The sequence below is a fragment of the Humulus lupulus genome, chromosome 7, assembly GCF_963169125.1.
Source record: "Humulus lupulus chromosome 7, drHumLupu1.1, whole genome shotgun sequence".
Lineage (NCBI taxonomy): Eukaryota > Viridiplantae > Streptophyta > Magnoliopsida > Rosales > Cannabaceae > Humulus > Humulus lupulus.
This window is the reverse complement of record NC_084799.1, coordinates 208,743,444-208,764,400: the sequence shown is the minus strand read 5'-3', so window position 1 is coordinate 208,764,400 and position 20,957 is coordinate 208,743,444. Positions and strand designations below refer to the sequence as shown.

The 20,957-nt window shown below is 31.4% G+C and overlaps 2 protein-coding genes across 2 annotated transcripts; one reads left to right on the top strand and one right to left on the bottom strand.

Moving 5' to 3' along the window:
* Positions 1-5,645: 5,645 nt before the first annotated feature.
* On the bottom strand, positions 5,646-9,643 carry LOC133792702 (uncharacterized). The gene is made up of 7 exons (XM_062230605.1): positions 9,185-9,643; positions 7,045-7,493; positions 6,836-6,977; positions 6,541-6,756; positions 6,383-6,475; positions 6,196-6,300; positions 5,646-6,117 (listed from the first exon to the last, which is right to left on the bottom strand). Exons 2-7 carry the CDS (start codon positions 7,476-7,478, stop codon positions 5,773-5,775), a joined length of 1,335 nt encoding a protein of 444 aa, XP_062086589.1. The 5' UTR covers positions 7,479-7,493; positions 9,185-9,643; the 3' UTR covers positions 5,646-5,772.
* Positions 9,644-12,217: 2,574 nt separating this feature from the next.
* Positions 12,218-14,662, top strand: LOC133789343 (agglutinin-1-like). The gene is made up of 2 exons (XM_062227198.1): positions 12,218-12,328; positions 13,666-14,662. The coding sequence occupies exon 2, from the start codon at positions 13,691-13,693 to the stop codon at positions 14,480-14,482; it is 792 nt and encodes a 263-aa protein (XP_062083182.1). The 5' UTR covers positions 12,218-12,328; positions 13,666-13,690; the 3' UTR covers positions 14,483-14,662.
* Positions 14,663-20,957: the final 6,295 nt, after the last annotated feature.

Here is a 20,957-nt window from a genome sequence, read left to right as displayed (position 1 = left end):
CAAAAATCCAAAGTAACAATGATAACACTAAACATACTATAATACTACTAAACAATTAGCTAAGTAAAGTTCTTGGACTCTACAACAAGGCCCACAATCCTGCAGTTGGCGCCAACCACAGTCCAAATGGACTGTGGCCCACTCATAAACCCAATGTAATTAGGGCTAGGTCTTCTTTTGATTATTATATTAATAAGATATAACATAATGAGAAATAGATATCAGATGCATTTTCACGTTATTTGTCAAGAGAGAAAAATAGATAACTTTATCTGAATTGTGAGAAAAACACTTTCATGTGTTGAGATTCAAAAATGAGTTCTTCTGTATCCTAGCAAATATCATAGTCATGCGTGTACATATATTGATCAAATGATCAATCAACTTTTTTTATTTTTTTGGATAAAAAAATGGTTAAACGTGAATGCACATTTGTGCAACTGATCTTTATTGATCAATTAAAGTTATGCGTTAGTTGCACAATCTGCAACAAGAAGGTTAGCTTTCATCATATATTAATATTTAAAGTTAAACAGATTATTAATCAAAATAATATTAGCTTAATTAAACTAACCATATAGTCCCAAAAACAGAGAGACGACTTTTTATTTTTATTTTTATTATTATTAGTAGATTTAAAAGGAAATGACGTAACTAGGCATTTGGCATAAGTCATGATCACTATAAAAATGTACGTATGTGCGTGAAATAAATAAGACAATAATTCATTTATGAAAATTATTTTTTGTATTTTGAACTATTTTATAAATTATCTTTAAAACATTATAATTGACTTGTCCTATTTATAGAAGACTTAGGTGAGATTCTCTTCCCACATGATGATGATGACTTATATAAAGAACTTCCAAAGTTTCGGTATAATTATATATATGAGAGAATACGCCATTAACATAGTAGGTACATAAGCATATTTATCATTAATATTGTTTAAAGTTAAACAACTTATTATTATTTATAAGCAAAATATTGACTATATTATTAGTTCACAAGGGCTAGAGACGACTATATTATTATTATTATTTAGTAAACAAAGACCTATATATTATCTTATTATTACATTAAATCATTAAAAATGGTGAAAATACAACACCCTTCTACACCAAATCATATAAATATAGGACAATTCTTCTATATAGGGGCTTCACTTTAAGCCCTACCGGTAGGGCTTTCAGTGTTTCTCAACCCGTGAATAGTTTTCGACGCGATTTTTTTTTTATAACCGTGTATATTGTATCTATTTAGGGCATCCTGCAAATTTTCAGAAAACTCCGAATAGTTTACAGTACCAAAAACTATGTTCAAACATCTTGTTTTTCACGCACATAAAAAAAAATTAGTCATGCGTGCAACAACATGTTTGAACCTAATTTTCGGTACTGTAAACTATTATGAATTTTCTGAAAATTTGTAGGATGCTCTAAATAACTACAATATACATGGTCATAAAAAAAATCGTGTCGAAAACTATTAATGGATTGAGAATACTGAGAGCCCTATAAGACTTAAAATGAAGCTCCTATAGAAAAATTACGCTATATATATTTATATATATATATATTTTTTTTGCATTTAGCATGTTTGAAAAATAGCAATTATAAAGAATGATGAAAATAACTAATTGCATTCTTGTTTTCATACAAGACAAAGCTTGTCACCTCACCCTATCATGTCTCAAACTGTCTAAAAGTCTTTTTTTTTAAAAAATATATATAAATATAATTATATTAGATGGAGGACAACACACGGTACTTACACTATGCCTACACAATACTTAAGCATGATTGGTCAGAAATATGCAATTATGCTGTACGGACAACGGCCGTATATTAGAATTCTTTTTTTTAATATATATATAAATATTAGATATAAACATTTACTTAATTTTATTTAAAAAAATATATTAATTTATTTTTATCTTCTTTGTTTCATTAATATAAATTCATATTTATAATATATATATCTATGACAAATTGTGTATTTATAGAGCTTCGTACTTACAATTACTCATTCAATTTTAAAATAAGAATGGATCCAATTCAGTAGTAATGAATTAGAATACTTTAGTAATAATTGTGTTAGAATCTAGTGGACGTACATATGAGTGTTGTTATTTGACAGCTTAAAGTGCTCAACACTATATGAGATGTCAGCTTATTATTGGTTAACGATACCCTATAATTTTTATTAAATTCAAATAAATAGGAACCGATATTGCATTACATCAATACCAGTATGTCACCTACTTGTAATATTGGATCATGATCATACATATATACATATATATATATATATATACATGAATTATATATATATATATATATACCAGTAGCTGTCTAGGTAGGTGTGTATTGGATCATGATCATATTTTAGTATTTAAAGTTAAACAACTTTCTATTAATTATAACCAAAATATTCACAACATTAATTAATTTAAAAGAGATACTATCCACTAATAATTGTTCCCAAAAGAATACAGAAAGAGACGATTTAATTAAAAGGAAATTTGATGACGTAGGGTAAACCTTAAAATGTTCGAATTGTCCAGTTCTTTTTCCTCACTGTGTTTTATAAACATGTAAAAAACTTAGCCACACATGCACTCGTTTTAAGGTTTTAAACCTTAAAATGTTCGAATTATCGAGTTTTTTTTTATACTTCAGTCTTACTTTACATTATAATTGATAAATCAACTTTAGTCTTCGATCTGTTATATCATATATAACTCGCGCGTGTTCATTCTTGGTAATTAAACTTATTTTTCAATTATTCTTCTATATATATAAAATTAAAATAAATTATTATTATTATTATATTATTATTATTATTTTTAGTGATCAATTATCCATTGTCCCCTAAAGACAGTGACGACTTTTTTTTTAATATATTAAAACTAGGTAGATTTAAAAGGAAATTAATGAGGTATATGTGGGCTGTTGGGCATGTGACGTCACTTTAAAAAAATGTATATATGTAATTAATGCACATGTCACCGCTAAACCTTAATATACATGTTCCAACATTCCAATTTATCATGCACACACAAATATTTATCAGGCACACACAAATACAGTTTAATAAATAATGCAATAGTAGTTAAACTTATATATATATACTTTTGAGCTTGATTATTAGTTGCTAGAGGATTATCAATCAAATTTTGTTATGAACACTAAAGACATTTACGAACATCTTTAGTATTCCCTGTGCCATCAAAATTTGAATCTTGCAGCCTCTGCAACCATTTGTATGACAACTAGAAGACATTTACGAACATCTTTAGTATTCCCTGTGCCATCAAAATTTTCAAAACTATTGAGGCATAGGGATAATGGCACGAATCCCAACTGGGTTTTTTCTCTGCTTCCTAATTCGCCATAACTAGATGGGAGACTAGCACCAGTTTTAAGACATTTATCGAAAACCAAGGCTTTGGTTTTGGCAGGAAATTCCTTAAAGAAGTTGCAACGATTTTCTCCACCGTTAACTTGATAGGCCCCCACATATGCGTTGAGAGAAGTTATTGCAAATGTGATGCTGAGGCATACACAAATTCTTTGTCTCCGTCCGGTTTGATCTCTGCACGCAACACTGGAATGTCATGGCTCTTTCTTCCACTAGACAACTCTTCTCGTAGAGATTGAATGAAACTCTCGTAACGTTTCTCAGTGATATCCTTCGCATATTCCGTGTTGAAACTCACATTGCTGTATTTAATTCCCAATCGCAATCCAAATACCACTCGACCAGCTGCATATCCATGTTGCCACCACAATCTGCACCATCACGTTTGGCCGTTTCATCATATGTTTTTCTTTTTTTTGTGGGCTGCTATAGCTTGTTGGTGTGTCAAACCAAGATAGGACCAAAGCTCTTTTTATAACAAAATTAATTCATGATGGGAGTACTGCTATAATAGCTTCGAATATATTATAATAATTAGTACAGGTTAACTTCTATTTTACATAACAAGAATTTTCAATAATAAATAGAGGATATTAGATACTACATTTTAAAACAATATGAGATGTAGTTTAGATAAATGTGCTTGGTTGAAAAATCAGTCACAATATTTGTGTACATATTGGATGCACGTGTAATGACTCATGGAATCTAGTAGCATGTTAAAGTAAGAGTTTTTTTCTGAAAAAAATTATACATTATTTGAAAAAATTATGAAAATAGGATAAAATAGAAAAGTAAAAAAAAAATACTAAGAAAAAATGTTAAAAATAATTTTAAAGTTTAATTTCAGCATAACGTTCTCAATTTGTGGCTTATAAACATATATTAAATATAGGCCTGCATACATATATACTGTTCTTTCATTCAAGGAATAAAAATTTAATCTATAATTACTTGCATTTTTTTCAAATATATTTAATTACATTATCGATCGAGTAACTCAAGTTGCTAAATAATGGATCATTATATTACATCCACAAACTTTAATACTATATATTATTTTACTGATTTTCAATGGCCTTTTTAGTTGACTAATTAGAAAATAAATAAAACTTAGGCTTAGAACTGAAATCGCGTGTTCCCCACGATTTGTTTGCTATTAATTGTTCAAATTTCTGAAGTTATATATCTCAATAAAAATACACAATGGGAACACATATTAATGGAAAAATGTTTAAAAATTTTATGTGGAGTAGAATAATAATAATTTGCAGCTCAATTCAATGTCAACTGAACTAACAGCCATTATCGATAATTTGATAATGACTAATTGGTTATTTCTATTAGATTATGAATGGTAATACACATGGATCATAATGGGGTAGATGCTGATTATTCATACAGCAAGAGACCCATCACTTAAAAAAAATAAAAAATTCTATAGCGACGACATTTTTAACAATAATACTAAGATAATCTTCGCAAGAAATATTTTGGCATTCACCAGAATTATTTCTTTTCACTCTTGACCCCAAACCCTAACCACTGCCCCCACCTCCCCTAGACCCCAAGCTATCGTTCTGCCACCACAACACTAACTATTTCACTTAATAATCTTGAAGATTCTTTGTTATTTACTACCACCACGGTGATCAGAATTCACACAACCAAAGAAGACTCATGGTCGTGGGACTGCTACTGAGAAAGATCTGGATAAGAAAAGCCGAGAACATAGTGCACCACTGCCCGTAGTGTTTGACCCTCGCTCATACAAAGTTGTGGGAGATGAGGAAGACCATTTTGTTCGCCTCATTGGCACTACGGTGAGTTCAAGGGTTCTTGAATACACTACAAAAATCAGGGCCTATACCGAGAACAAATGTCCTCGGTATAAGCCGAAATGTCCTCGGTATATCTTATACCGAGACAATGTCGTCGGTATAAAGTTGTCGGTACAGCCGCGTCGGTAAAAACAAAACGTCTACCGACGACATTCAAAATGTTCTCGGTATACGTTTTACCGAGGATAATGTCCTCGGTAGAAAGTGACAAATGTCCTCGGTACAACAAACCTCAATTTCTCATCGTACTGGTACATACCGACATCTTGGTGGTATATACCGAGGACAATGTCCTCGGTATAGACTTGTCCCCAATTTTTTTTTATATTTGTTATTCCCTTATTTATTTATTTATTTTGAATTAAATATAAGAAAATAGAATAAAATTAAAACACTTATATTAAAGATATAAAAAAAAACATAAGAGTGTATTCGTTGAATTAAAATAAAGACTTGTCTTAAACATGATAATGTAATAGTCAATTGTAATAAAATTCATACATAAGTCCTACTGAGTCGGTGCTCCAACATCAGGATCATCGGGTGGTGGTGGTGGGGCAGATTGAGATCCCGGGGTGATACAATGAGTCCGGACATGCTCCTCTAACTGTCGAAGACGCTCTCTCATCTCAGACAACTCTTCATCTCTAGTTTGTGAAGGACGAAAATCAAATGGAGTTCGGTCCCTTATGTTAAGGATACGTCCATATCCTTTCTGGTGGCCCCGTCGTTTTCCGAAGACATTTTGTACCAAAGATATGTCTTCATCTTCAGGCGCACTCGAAACTGGTGTGGAACTCTCAGTATCAGTTGCCTGTGTCTGCTGTGTGTCGCGGTATGCACGCAATTCCTCCTGTGATACAATGTATAATGTAATTAAAATTTTGAAACAATTAAAAATTTGAAAAATGTTTAAAAAAACTTAACGTACCCAAGTATTTTTTGCTGTCTCTGTCACCCACCCTGTGCCTGATTTATGGTGAGTATCCATCCAGCTATCCGGGATGGACTCAAGTTGCCCAGTCTCTAAATTGCGCTGTCACGTACATATATTTTTATAAAATTAATAATTAAACGTAAATAAGAAAAATAAACTAAAAAATAATTAATTAACTAACCTTTTTATAGCGTAAGGCTGGGATTGACTGAGAACCTCCATAGCTAAGCTCTTTCAATTTCTTTCTATTTTCCTTGTTGACCACAGAACGTTTCTGCAAAAAGTTATCGTTAGTAATATATTTAATTAAGATAGTTAAGTTTAGCAAGAAATTAATACCGTAATTTCTGGGCGACGGAAAAAATCAATTGCTTTTTGCCACTGCGTATCCGTGCAACCACCATAACGATTTTGTGGCCCATTAATCGTTAAGTGCTCTTTAATATCGTACTTCCAGTCAGAATACTTTTTAGCACACGAAGTATCAATGCCTCTCAAGATCCCAGGCATATGCCCTTCTCCATATCTAGTACGCCCAATATCAAACAAATCATCCTAATTTACAAACATTTATTAGTAAATATCATATATAACATAAAATAAGAATTAAGATAAAAATACATAAACTACTTACTTCCAAATGTGCAAGTATTCTTTCTTTCGAGGCATTTGGTACTTTTGACCATTGAGGACAGTCCGGATCTGTGTACTGTCGAACAAGTAATCCGAGCTCTCTTGAGAAATTTGAGCTGTACTCTCCGATCTCTTTATATGTTCTCCCCCGCACATCCCACTCGAGAGGGAGAGGACGCCCCAAAATTCAATGAAGTGTAATTTTGACACCCGGGGAATAATGGAGCCTCGATCTCAGCAAACAAATCGTTATAATGTTGCCCACTCCTGTAGTCAGTTGTAGGTATCTCTTGACCGCGCTCATTCTCCGCTTGTTCGTCATTGTCATTTTGCATAAGATCAGTGAGAACATCCATCATCTCATCTTCATCATTTTGATCTATCCGAGCTCTCATTGGTATTATTTCATCCTCTCCATGCCAATGCCAATTGGTATATTTCCGTAGAAAACCATTTACAAAAAGATGATTTTCTAATACATCAATTGTCTGAAATTCAACGTTGACACACCTCCTACACGGACATTTCACCAATCCCCTTGAGTCAACGCACTGCCGGGCTCTCTGGAGAAAATCCATCACACCAGCCTCATACTCATCGGATAATCGATCTGTCAAATTAATCCAACTCTTGTCGATCGACATTGTATGAATGTAGCACTGCACGGAACACTAATCATCAAACTTACAATCAATTTGTGTGTGTCCTAATTCAGAGAGAGGCAAATGTAAGAGTCTTCAATGACTCACCCTCTCTAAACGGGTCTAAGGCTTCTTGTGATGAACACTAAAAAAATATAATATTATCACTATGTGATAATAATACTATTATATCTTTGGTAATAATTTCTTATTACCAAAGAAAAAAGCAAATATAATTAAATATGTTTTTTTAATGTCTTATGCTTTTTGAAGTTAATTATGTTGTTTTATGATATCTAACTATAATATATTTCAGTGTAAATATTATTAAACTTATTTAAATTTGACATATTAATTTAGTATTTATTAAATTACATATTTTACTTATGCTTTATTGAATAGTTTGATTAATTTAAACAAAATTTCTAAAATTTGTTTAAAATTTATTTAACTACTTTAGGATTAATTTTTATTTTTATTAAAATTTAGTTGCATAATGTTAATGTTAATTTTTTTTATTCTTAATTTTAAAATATATTATTTATATAAAAAACATAAATTATTCAAAAATTGAAAAAAAATATTAAAAAAAATACAGAAAAATTAAAAACAACTAACAAATAATATTAAAAACATATTTTTTTAATTTTAATTTTAATAATGATTAAAACTAACAAATATTAAATTTAATTTTTTTAATTTTAATTTTAATTTTAATAATGGTTTTCTAATAATATATTTGTTAATTTTATTTAATCAGAACTAACACATATTATTTTTTTACATATTAATTTAGTATTTATTAAATTACATATTTTACTTATGCTTTATTGAATAGTTTGATTAATTTAAAAAAAAATTCTAAGATTTGTTTAAAATTTATTTAACTACTTTAGGATTTAATTATTACTTAAATTATTTAATTAATGTTTATTTTTATTAAAATTTAGTTGCATAATGTTAATGTTAATTTTTTTAATCTTAATTTTAAAATAAATGATTTTACTTATCAATTCACTATTTATTAAATTAGAAATTTTATTGAGTACTTCTACTAATATTCACAATATCTCTAAATTTTACAATTCTATAAAAAATTCGGCAGCATAACGACTATATTTTCATCTATCCCAAAATTTAAAATCCTGCAAATAACACATAAAAAATATCCAGACCCAGATCATGCAGAGAGCATTACAAATTCATTTTAAATAACTATATAATTTATAATTATTAGTCTAAATTTTATTAATTATTCAATTTTCTAACCAAAATATTAAAATTCTACTAAAAATTAACAACAACAAATTAATCATCAATATTCATAAAATCTGAATTTTTACTACTAACATAAGCAAAAAAATTAAAATTGACAACAACAACATACTAACATTACCACCAAAATTTTCAAATTAACACTCAAATATTTAATATGTTTACTAATATGTTTAATACACATAAAATTCACCAAACACAACATAGAATTTATTTAAAAAAAATACTAATTAATCATTTAACAATTTTCTAATTCCTAATATCATTTTTACTAATACTTATTTTGAAAACCTAAAAATAAATACATTCTATCTAATATAATTATTTCAGATTTTTATTAAAATTAATATTATATTATTTATATAAAAAAACATAAATTATTCAAAAATTGAAAAAAAAATTAAAAAAATACAGAAAAATTAAAAAAAACTTACCAATGCCTTCAATATCTTGCTAGCAATCCCTATAATCCAACAAAAACCGAATACCCAACCTTCAAACAAAAATTAGAAAATATCATTATACAATTTCATAAATATATATATATATAAAATGAATAAATAAACCATACCTTCAACAAATACACAGAAATTCCTTCACCCTTGGCAATTTTGGGGCTTAAAACCGAGCTTTTATGGAGGAAAACGACTATAATCGGCGGAGGGAGGCGGAGGTTTCGGAGAAAACCCAGAGAAACCAGAGAGGAAGGAGAAGGGGCTTCGCGGCTGAGTGTGATATTTATAAACCCTATACCGAGAACATGTTCTCGGTATAGGTCCTCGGTATAGCAACTAAACCTATTCAGAACCGCGAAAATGTCCCGCGCATATGAAATGTCTATACCGAGGACATGTTGTCGGTATAATGTTCTCGGTATTGAACCTTTTTTTTGTAGTGATATTACGATTCTTGGGCAGCTGTGCCTCAGCAGCACAAGAACCAAAAGTTCTTAACATTGTCTAAGATAAATAATTATAATTTTTTTAACAAACAGTTAATTTTCTCAACTCTTTTGTTATTATAATTGTTAATTATATATGTTAGGTAGATTAATTATAATTACTAGTTAGATTATAATTATAATAATATTGTTTATTTTAGTGTAATACATAATCAGTTTATGATAATGCTTCATTTTTCAAATGTTATAGTAAACATATATTTTTACTTGGTATAAGAGATTGTCTATTTATAGAGCTACAACTTATGGACACAATTTTAAAATAATAATAAGAAGAAGAAGACGAAGAACGAGGAGGTTAGATTGGATCCAATCTGGAGCAATCTAGCTAGTGGACGTACATGTATTTTTAAAAGGAATTTAATGACGTATGTGGGGAGTACGACCTCACCCACCGCTAAACCTTAAAATGCTCAACCTTTTAATGTCCTAGGTCAAAGTTTTTCTTTTTTTTTTTTAATTCTACAAACTTTATTTTTTTTTAATGTATACAGGTCTTTTATATATATATATATATATATATATATGCTTAATTAGAAGGTGTTTCCACTTTCCATGTGCTGCTGTAGTTAATATTGATCAAAAAAATTTAAGTCGTCTCAATAGAAAAATACAATTGGAATTATATTACATCTCTTTTAATTGTGGATTAGGATTCAAGTGGCCGGTAAGTAATAAATAAATGTTCACATCACATGAGTTCCTTTGATCAAATGGGGCTCTTCGACTTGATTGATTGCCAAAAGAATATTTCTCAAAAGAATATATTACCAAACAGGGATGACATTTATTGTTCGGGTTTTCACCAGAGGACATGTGGCAATCGAAAACCAATGTGAGCAGGGCACGTGGCAGAGACACGTGTCTCTCTAAGTGAGGCCATGCCCCGAGAATGAGGGGTGGACGTCTCCAAAGAAGGCCACACCCCATGATCAGTTCTCGGAGGGTGGACATCTCAAAAAGAAGGGTCACGTCCCTCGGATAAAGACATGGTTCGAACATCTGCCTGAGGCCATGCTCCGAGAACCAGTTAGTAGTCATTGAGTTCTTTACAAGCATTTATCCTCTAGGTTAAGGATCTTGTCCTCGGGACCTAGAGGACTAGCCAGGTGTCAATCAATGCATGTTTGCAGTGTCAGAAGATCATCTGACAACCTTTTGGTAATACGTCTACATTGTTGTTGAGTGTACCACTCGAAAATTCACACTCCTACTACGTCGTCTGGCACAGAGATACACGCAGCACGCCCTGACAGTACCTGGGGCATATTCCCCATAAAGTAGGCAACTTTCTACAGTGGGCCCCATGGATCTAACTTAGGTTGCGGTCTCTATTCAAAGCAGCCCAATGCATTAAAGTGGTATTAATCCCCCAATAGCGGGAAAAATGTGTATTAATTACAAATGATTAGTATTAACTACCCCAACCCCTGTATAATTTTTTTAAAACAATTAGCTCTTTTCTCTACGGTTTTTTAAAACAAAATCATCAGAGAAAGAGTTTTTTTAATATATAATTATTTTTTTTCTTTTCATATATAATTTAATTTCAGATTAATTTTTTTAATATCAATAAAATTATATTATTGATACTATATTCAATACAAAATTATATTTAAAGTTTTTAATATAAAATACCATATTTTTTATAAATAAATTTATATAATAATATAACTTATAAGATATTCTTATATACAAGTAATTTTATAAATTATTATCTAAATAAAGGGAATGAGATTTTTCTCCGCAATTATTTTGAAAAAATTACTGAGAAAAGTCTATGCCTCCCCACTCCTACCATTTTACACTGTGTTTTTTTAAACCACAATAGCATAATATTTTTTTTAGGCAGATATTAATTATGATATTTGAGAGTCATCCAAATATTTTCTGTGCACTTCTTATTGATGGTTGAAAAAAATAATAAAAAAAGCCTATAGTAGTTTCAACTAATGCTTTCCTAATATGTATAAGGGAATTCGCAATTCTGAGAAAGGTGAAGGTGAAGTTTTTTTCTCCGTTCACAAGATTTCATAAATATCATTCAACGAGAGTTAGGTATGTGTTTGGGTGAGTACATGCACGAGTGGTGGGGACCAGGTGGATGCAACTGGGTATCAAAAGATGGATGTAAACTAGTATTCGAAATTAGCTGTGTTAGGAAGCAATCGAAAAATGATCAGTCACCTAGTGGAGTAAGTAACCACTTTAATAAAAGCAAGGAGTATATTGCATGCTAATCGGCATGTGTTTCATAAGTGATTTTTTATCATATAATAAGGAAAAGCAAGTGAAGTCAGATCAATAATGGGAATCTTTAAGAGTGACTAGAGATGCCTCTTTATTTGTAATTTTTGTCTTCAGTGTAAATTCTCAATCGAATAATCTACAACTTTATTAAAGGTATATATATAGTGGAGAAGGGAATCAAGTCAATTAAGCTATCTCTAATTCTTCCTAGTATAAAGATAGATTCCCCTACCCTTATCAACAAGATAGTATATACAAGCAAACATACTACAATAAATAGCACTCTCATTTCCTCAATAACAGATCCGACGTGGATATCAAGGAGAGAGGCCTGTGAAGAAAGACATCAAGTTTTCGTCTAATTAAGGTAAGCAAAGTACTATATTTAAATATATATATATTATTAAATATGTTTGTTAGAAACCCAGTCTATATATATATGTAAACCTAGCTTTATAATATTGCACATTAGAAAAATCTTGTTTCGTTTATTTAGCTTGTTTCATACTTCCATGTACTTCTCTTCTGGTCAATGAAGCTTTCTCCTAAAAATTATCTTATCTACGAGTTAAAATTTCAAAATCTCTATTTATTTCTACACTAAATATGAATCTATGCGTAAATAACTTTATCATTTCATTTAGTTCTAAAAGAGGTTTCTAAAATGACCTATAAATACTGAGGATGTATATAGTCCATACTACAAGTTCGTTCAATCCTTAAAATCTTGAGTATGTATAGTCGAGCTCCATACTACAAGTTCTACTCATACCAGTCAAGCTCTCCTATGTATAGTTGATCTCCATACTACAAGTTCACTCAGTTTTTAAAATCTCGACTATGTATAGTCGAGCTTTATACTACAAGTCGTACTCATGCTAGTCGAACTCTACTATGTATAGTTGAGCTTTATACTACAAGTCCGTTCAGTCTTTAAAATCTCGATTATGTATAGTCGAGCTCTATACTACAAGTTCTACTCATACCAGTCAAGCTCTCCTATGTATAGTTGATCTCTGTACTACAAGTTCGTTCAGTCTTTAAAATCTCAACTATTTATAATCGAGCTTTATACTACAAGTTCTACTCATGCTAGTCGAACTCTACTATTTATAGTTGAACTTTATACTACAAGTCCGTTCCGTCTTTAAAATCTCGATTATGTATAGTTAAGATCATGTCAGTCAAGCTTTATACTACAGGTTTCAGATATGATCACCAATGGAGCTCTAGACTATAATTCCATTCAATCTTTAAAATATCGACGGTGTATAGTTGAACTTTACTCATGCCAGTCGAGCTCTATACTACAAGTCCGTCAAGGCTTTAAAAATTTTATTATGTATAGTCGAGTTTTGATCTATAAGTTTGGTCAGACTATAAAATTCTAGACTTGGTATATAGTAGATTACTCATGCTAGTCAAGCTCTATAGTGAAACGTCATGTAGTATTTACAAGTCGATACATTTATATGACATAAATAGAATATTGTTGGTGTGATATTTTGAATTACTTTACTAAGAATAGTAAGATACTTAATAAATTGATTATATCACATACAAGTTAAAATTTAATTATTCTAAGTAAATATATATATTGCCAATTTCTTGTTTATTCTAAATGAAGTAGTGTCACAATTAATTGTTTTATAATTATTTGATCCTATTTATAAATTTATATAACATTGTATATACTTAATCTAGGGTATAAAGTCTCATCACTTTGAAAATGGAAGCAAGTTTGTTCCCTCAAACAGCAAGCTACAAAACTGTGAGTTTCAACACTGAATTCAAAGATGTGAGTGTGGGATCATACCAGATGTTCATGGGATCTCTACGAAGAGAGCTGTCTAGTGGAACCGAGAGCCATGGCATTCCAGTGTTGCGTACAAAATCCACAGCGGTCAAAGACAAACAGTTTGTCTATGTAAGACTTTTCAACAAAACTGTCTCCATTACATTTGCAATATCTGCTCTCAACTCATATGTGATAGCATATCAAGTTGACAAAGAAAAGCGTTGCTACTTCTTCAAAGAAGCTCCTCCCGAATCGAAAACTTTACTTTTCAAACAATCTACTAAAAGGGTCAGTGTTAATCTGGCAACTAATTATGTCAGCTTAGGAAACAGAGAGAAAACAGTTTTGGGATTCAAGGCATTAGACAAATCCCTCGAAGCTTTTCACAAATTTGATAGCAAGGATCCCACAAACGAGCTTCGTCAAAATCTTCTAGTTGTTATCCAAATGGTTGCAGAGGCTACAAGATTCAAATATATTCAGCAGAAACTGGAATGGAATGGGTTTGATTCAGGCTTTTTCCCAAAAGGTGATATTATTAGCTATGAGAATAAATGGGAAGATCTTTCCAGAGCAATCCAGAAGTCTCAACATGGAAAATTTCCTGCAACAATTCAATTACAAAACGAAGACTATAGTCCACGCAATGTGTCCACGGTTGCAGAAGTGAAAAACGACATGGGACTCTTGCTGAATGTGGCCACATTGATCTTGATCGAGTGAGTTATCAACTGCTACTTACTAATGAAGCCCTTATCAGGATGTGTACTGTATGATATTTTAATCATAATGTTTCCCTTTTATCATCTTCCTATTATAAATATATATATGTTTGTAATAATGTTTTAATATGAGGAATAAAATCATCCTGTGTTATAATAATAAGTTCGGTACACAACACAAGTCTCTTTCTAATTAATTATTTCTTGCATGATAACTCCCTTACTAAACAATCTTTTGTTCAACAGTCAACAAATTTCCAATTTCCAAATCGATCGAAATATAATATATAAGATCATTCTTGCAATTTTTTTGTTCCGTTTTTATTTTATCAAAAACTTTCAGCATTACTTGTATTATTAAGAATGCACAAGGAGCGGCTAATTAAGCCCTAATGAGTAGCCCTTGCCGACTCCTCCTTGTTCGTTTACAAGCATGGTTCCGCTGTCTGTCTATGTCAACCACATTCTCTTGACTAGTAGCCATCAATTTGAAGTTGCCAAAGTTATTGCTGCCCTCTATGACAAATTTGCTCTCAAAAGTCTTGGTTCTGTCACCTACTTTCTTGGTTTTGAGATAGTGAGGGCGCAACAAGAGCTACATCTATCTCAAACCAAATCCACACTAGATCTCCTTAGACGAAGCAACATGATAGATTGCAAACCAACTCCTACACCATTGTGCCAAGGGGAAAAATTATCTCTTCAAGACAGCAACTCTTTTGAAAACAGTACTCTATTTCAGAGTGTTATTGGAGGTCTTCAATATCTTTCTCTAAGCAGATCTGATATTGCCTTTTCAGTCAATAAACTAAGCCATTTTATGCACACTCCTACTCAGAATCATTGGTCTGCTTGCAAAAGAATCTTGGGGTACATTAAAGGGACCATCAAACATGGGTTAGTGTTCAAACCAGCTCAACAATTAGCTTTGGAAGTATTTTGTGACTCAGATTAGGCACTCAGTCACTCAATGATCGCATGTCTACAATTGGGTATGCAGTCTATTTTGGAGGAGATCTGATTTCTTGGTGTTCATAAAAAATAAAAGGGAATTGCAATATCAAGTACAGAAGCTAAGTACCGTGCACTAGAACAAAGCGCAACTGAAATTGCATGGCTTCAATCCTTATCCACCGAGGTTGATGTCAAGACTCAAGGAGAGCCTATTATTTAATGTGATAATTCAGGGGCAAAACAATTAGCTAACAATCATGTTTTTTATGCCAGAACCAAGCACATAGAGTTGGATATTCAATTTTTAAGGGACAAAGTTGAAAACAAAGAATTGGATATGAGATACATTCCAACGGATCATCAAACAACTGATATATTGACCAAGGCCCTCTCCATATCGCAACATACCTTTCTCAAGGACAAGTTTCTCGTGGTGTCAACTCCCCACATCAGCTTGAGGGGGCGTGTTGAGAAAGGTGGTGAATTTCCCTGCATACCAAATTTGATTTCCATGTGTGAGGAACATTGATGACACCACAATGCGAAGAAACTTTTTTATTACAAAATTATTCCTTTTTTATGTATTATTCCTTTCGTAAAATTTCGTTTGTACAACTTTTATACAGCTGTCATAACAAAAATTTATTTTACTCTGTATTCCAAAGAATTCTACATTGTAATATAAATAAAATAGGCTTTGCTCTTTATTTTGGTGAACAGGAAAATGTAATATTCATCAATAGTTATTTTTTCAGCCTTTAATTTTATTTTTTTATCTTTTCAAACTGTTTCATACTTGTATGGGCACCATGTCCAGCACCACGGCATGGGCCTTATTCTGCTCAATCATTGGAAATTAGATAATCCGGGACTTGTCCATCCTCATTCGAAATCTGGTAGTGGAAAGCCAAGAAAATAACTGCACCAAATAATTGGCCTGGTCACGGAGTAGTGGCTCAATAAGGAAAAGTGAGTTGTTAATTTCATCAGAGCTATTGGGAACGATCCAGTTATAACATAAGTGCGATGCCAATATTTATCGTTATAATTAAAGGGACTCTATTTTGAAAAAATAAATCTTCCTTATGGCCCAACCAGGGTGATCTCAAATACATCTTTCGCCAGCATATGATTCGACGAACACCAAGTACCATCGGTTATCGATTTCACAGTTTATGAGGTATCGACCATGGCTTATACATAATTCATAAAAAAGGCAACAAAAAATTTATTCAATAGTCAAACTCCCATAGGTGAACGCTGGACGTATGAATTGTCTTAAGAAATTGGGACATCTGATAGATCCAAAAGCGGGTATGTTTTATATACTTATATCAACTCACAAGCACACAAAATTTGAATTGGAGCATAATGTGTGTAAGAGCGAAGTTAAACCCAAAGGAGTCGAGAAGATATTTATCCAAGACTCACTATGAGAAGAGAAGAGCACTGACTAACCTTTAAAGGGAGTTCAAGACCAAAGTCAGTGTTTCAACAAAACAAGATTAAAAAAGAGAAGTACAACAAGGTTGTTGCAATCACTACAAGAAATGTCAATATTAGGCCAGGGGTGGATGAATTAGAGGCGGGCCTGAATCCGCCTCCAATAAGAGGGCTATTAGCAGCGGACCCAGTAGTCGACCGCTAATAAAGATTTTTTTAATTTTTTTTATTTAAAAAAAGCATTAGCGGCAGACAAAAAAATATTAGCAGCGGAGGGTCCACCACTTATAAAAAAGAAGAAAAGTGCGGCAATTTTCCCTGGCATTCATTTGAATGCGTATTAGCGGTGGACCCCCAAATTATTACCGGCGGACTGCCCGCCACTAATACATTAAAACGGAGGGTCCAACACATTATTAGCGGCGGACTTTCCGCTACTAATAATGTGTAATTCTGACCATTTTTTTAATAGCGGGGGGAACCCATTATTAGCGGCGGACCCCCGCCTCTAATAATCTTCTATATAAAAGATCTCGACACTTTTTTCATCAGTTTCCCTTTTCCCATTTCTTCCATTTCTCTCTGTCTTCTCTGCCCCCGAGTCCCTGTTCTTCTCCCCATTCTCCATCATCTACCCACCCTCTTACACCTGAGCCCCTCCACATCCATGAAACCCCCCCACCCGAGCCCCTCCACACCCACGGTACCCCTCTCCCGAGCCCCTCCAAACCCAAGACACCCCCATCAGAGCCCCTCCACCCGAGCCCTCCACACCCGTGCCCCTCCACTTTCAAGCATCCCACTTTAGTGTCCACTAATGCAAGAACCAATGAAATTTGTGCTAAAAATATCTTTGATCGGTTTCTACAGATGGAGCTAGAGACACAGTTTCTAATTTGTCATTGGAACAACAAGTCAATTTAATTTTATATTAATATATTTTGTTTATTGATAAATATCTTACACAAGTTTTTCTATTATAGATATCATTGGATGTTAGTAATAATTCATCCACACAGTCATTCGGTAGCTTTTTTGGATCATGTAAACTCACATTTTCGTCCAGAAATCAAGGAGATAATTATCATGTAAGTTATACATATTACTTAATTAATTCATGATTTCATTTCAAACTCATAACTCGGTAAATATTAATATTTTCTGCATGGCATTGGATCAATATGATACACATCGAAGATAAAAAGATTCAATCAATCTAAAAGTTTGTGTTCCAAAGGTAAGTAAATTATATTACTTATCGTATTCAAGTTTTTGTCATATTATAATAACTTGCTAAATATAATACTTAAATTTGGATAACTATGTTGTAATAGTGTCAAAAACAAACTGGGCCAACCAAGTGTGGCTTTTACATTATGAAGTTTGCTAGAGAGTTGAAAAACGAGGTATTGTTTTACCTTTTAATTTTAATTTACACTATCGTTCATGATTTTATTCACATGATTTCTAACATATCATTTTACATATTTTCTAATTAGTTTACGAATACGACACCATATTCGGCTCACGAAATCAACGAGATACAGGATGAGTGGACTGAATCAATTATAGCGTATCTCAGTTAGCAAATGAGCAAGTCGGTGAAGAAAATTTAGTTTAAGTAGGTTTAACACTTAGAAATTTTAGAACACAAGAGTACCTATATACATAGATTAACTTTGAAATCTGAATTACTTTTGTAGGTTTGATCATAAATGTTAACTTTAGATAAATGTTTAAAAAATATATACTGTTGTTTTTCTGTTTATACTGCTGTTTTTCTGTTTCTGCTGCTATTTTTCTATTTCTGTTGTTGTTTTTCTTTTATCAAAATAGGCCAGGGAAATTGGCATAAACATTTGCAATTTCCCTAGTTAATACCTTATGTGACAGTTCCCAACTGACGCAAAAAATACTTGTTTTCTAACATTTGTGGCAATGCCACACTGATGCAAGCCATGCTAGCATTTGCATAAGGGGGGCACTGTCACAAATTGGCATTTGTGGCAGTGCCCCACTGATGCAAACGCCAGCCTGGTTTGCGTCATGGGATTCCGCGTCACATATAAAACTGACGCAAAAACCCAATTGTGGCAGTTAGAAACTGACGCAAATGACCTTTTTTGTTGTAGTGGCAACAACCTCGTCAAGATCATTTGGGATGCAGCGCTTCGTAAATTTGCTACTTAAAAGGATGTCTGGGTCAAGGAATGCTTCTTCGGACTAATTGTAAGTTATTTCTGATAGGTTGGTGTGATTCTGATTAGGTCACCTGTCATTTGACTCGTCGGTCTCTTACTAGTTGGATTGTGTTTCTTGCCGCCCAATTAATATTTCGATTATTACCGGGGGGCTCTGCCGGTAATAATAATTAAATATAACCGTTATATACTATTACTGGCGGACCTCCACCGGCAATAATAATCTATATCTTCAACCCCATTCCTCTTCTCCCTTGCGCGACCGTTCATGTCCAAATCTCCCTCACGCAAACCAGACGCAATAATATTTAGTCACTTTTCAAAAGCTTTCTGGGCCGGTAGTCAACTTTGTTTCATCAAAACCAGTTTTTGGGTATGTAGTTATATGCTAATATAAATATATAATATACAATTGTTGATCTATTTTTGTTGTAATCAATTAGTTTTTTCTGATGGGATTGTTGTTTGAGTAATATTTTAGAGTTGGGTTCTGATTATAATCTTTGTTCTTCTATGCATCATGTTTCTACTATCATGCTCTGTTTCATGAATAAATTCATCTATTTCTTTTCATAATTTCTTTGCTAACAGTATTTTTCATCAAATACATATATAATAAGAAGGTCTGGTTCTGATATGTACGGTTGAGTTAATATTTGGTTATGAACAATTTATCTTTTTATGTATAGGTTACTTACAGTATCCCCTTCGCTTTGGCATCCATATTTTCGAGCACTTCTGGTGCTGGCCAAGGTAATATTTATTTTCTTAATTATATATTGAATTTAATTATTCCATTAATTTATAACTAATATATATATATGTATATATTTCAGGGCTTTCATTGGGAGTACTGAATCTTGCTATTGTTGTACAGCAGGTAATTAATTTTCTATTTCATACATTTTTATTTTGTTCATTTAGTTTTAAAGAATAATAATTGAAATTTACATTCATAATGTCCGTACATACACTTAAATTAAATTACAATAATAAACAACAAAACAACAATAATAATACTAAAAATAATGTTTAGTATAAATATTTCTTGAGCTTTTTCCTATTTAATAATCCAGTCCCTAAAAATTCTTAAATATCTTCACTAATTTAGTTTTTTTATATATTTCATTATACGTGTAAAATTCTTTAAAGGTGAAAAATATACATAAAAATTTAGAATTTTGTCAAAAAATTGGCTAAAAGAACTTAATTGGTTTTTTCAACGACTAAAAGAACTTAATTTAATAATTTATTTAAATAAAGGAAAAATTAGATAATAATTAACTAATTAATTAAATAATAAGTAAACATTTAAATTAATAATATGATAAATAATTAAATAAATAAATAAACAATTAAGTATTAATTAAATAATTAATATTTTAGTAAAGGAAAAATTAGATGATAGATAAGTACTTAATTAAATAATTAATTATTTACTAATTAAATAAACAAATAAATAATTTTAGGATAAATTAGATAAAATAGCATAAAATATTATGATAAAACATAAAATAGCATAAAATTATTAAATGTGTTATAATATAATATAAAATTATTAAATGTTTTATAATATAATATAACAATTATATTATAAAAGCATTATAAAGTAGCATAAAACTATTAAATGTTTTATGATATAATATAACAATTATAATTGTTTATATTATAAAACATTTTAAAGTAGTTTAAAACTATTAAATGTTTATAATATGATATAACAATTATATTATAAATCATTTTAAAATATAAGACTATTCTCATATCGTAAACTTATATACTTCTATAAGACTTTAGAAGGCGATCGACAAGACTTGGGCGACATTGAGAAATCGTGCTTGTCGAGAATATTGGAACGGTCTACAAGCTTTTTTGATG

Excerpts from the sequence above, each read along its gene's own strand:
- LOC133792702 (XM_062230605.1), bottom strand. The coding sequence starts at position 7,478 with ATGTCGATCGACAAGAGTTGGATTAATTTGACAGATCGATTATCCGAT. Across the intron at positions 6,757-6,835 it reads GAATACTTGCACATTTGGAA|GATGATTTGTTTGATATTGG; the intron begins GTAAGTAGTTTA and ends TTTGTAAATTAG. Across the intron at positions 6,301-6,382 it reads CAGCCTTACGCTATAAAAAG|CGCAATTTAGAGACTGGGCA; the intron begins GTTAGTTAATTA and ends TGTACGTGACAG.
- LOC133789343 (XM_062227198.1), top strand. The coding sequence starts at position 13,691 with ATGGAAGCAAGTTTGTTCCCTCAAACAGCAAGCTACAAAACTGTGAGT.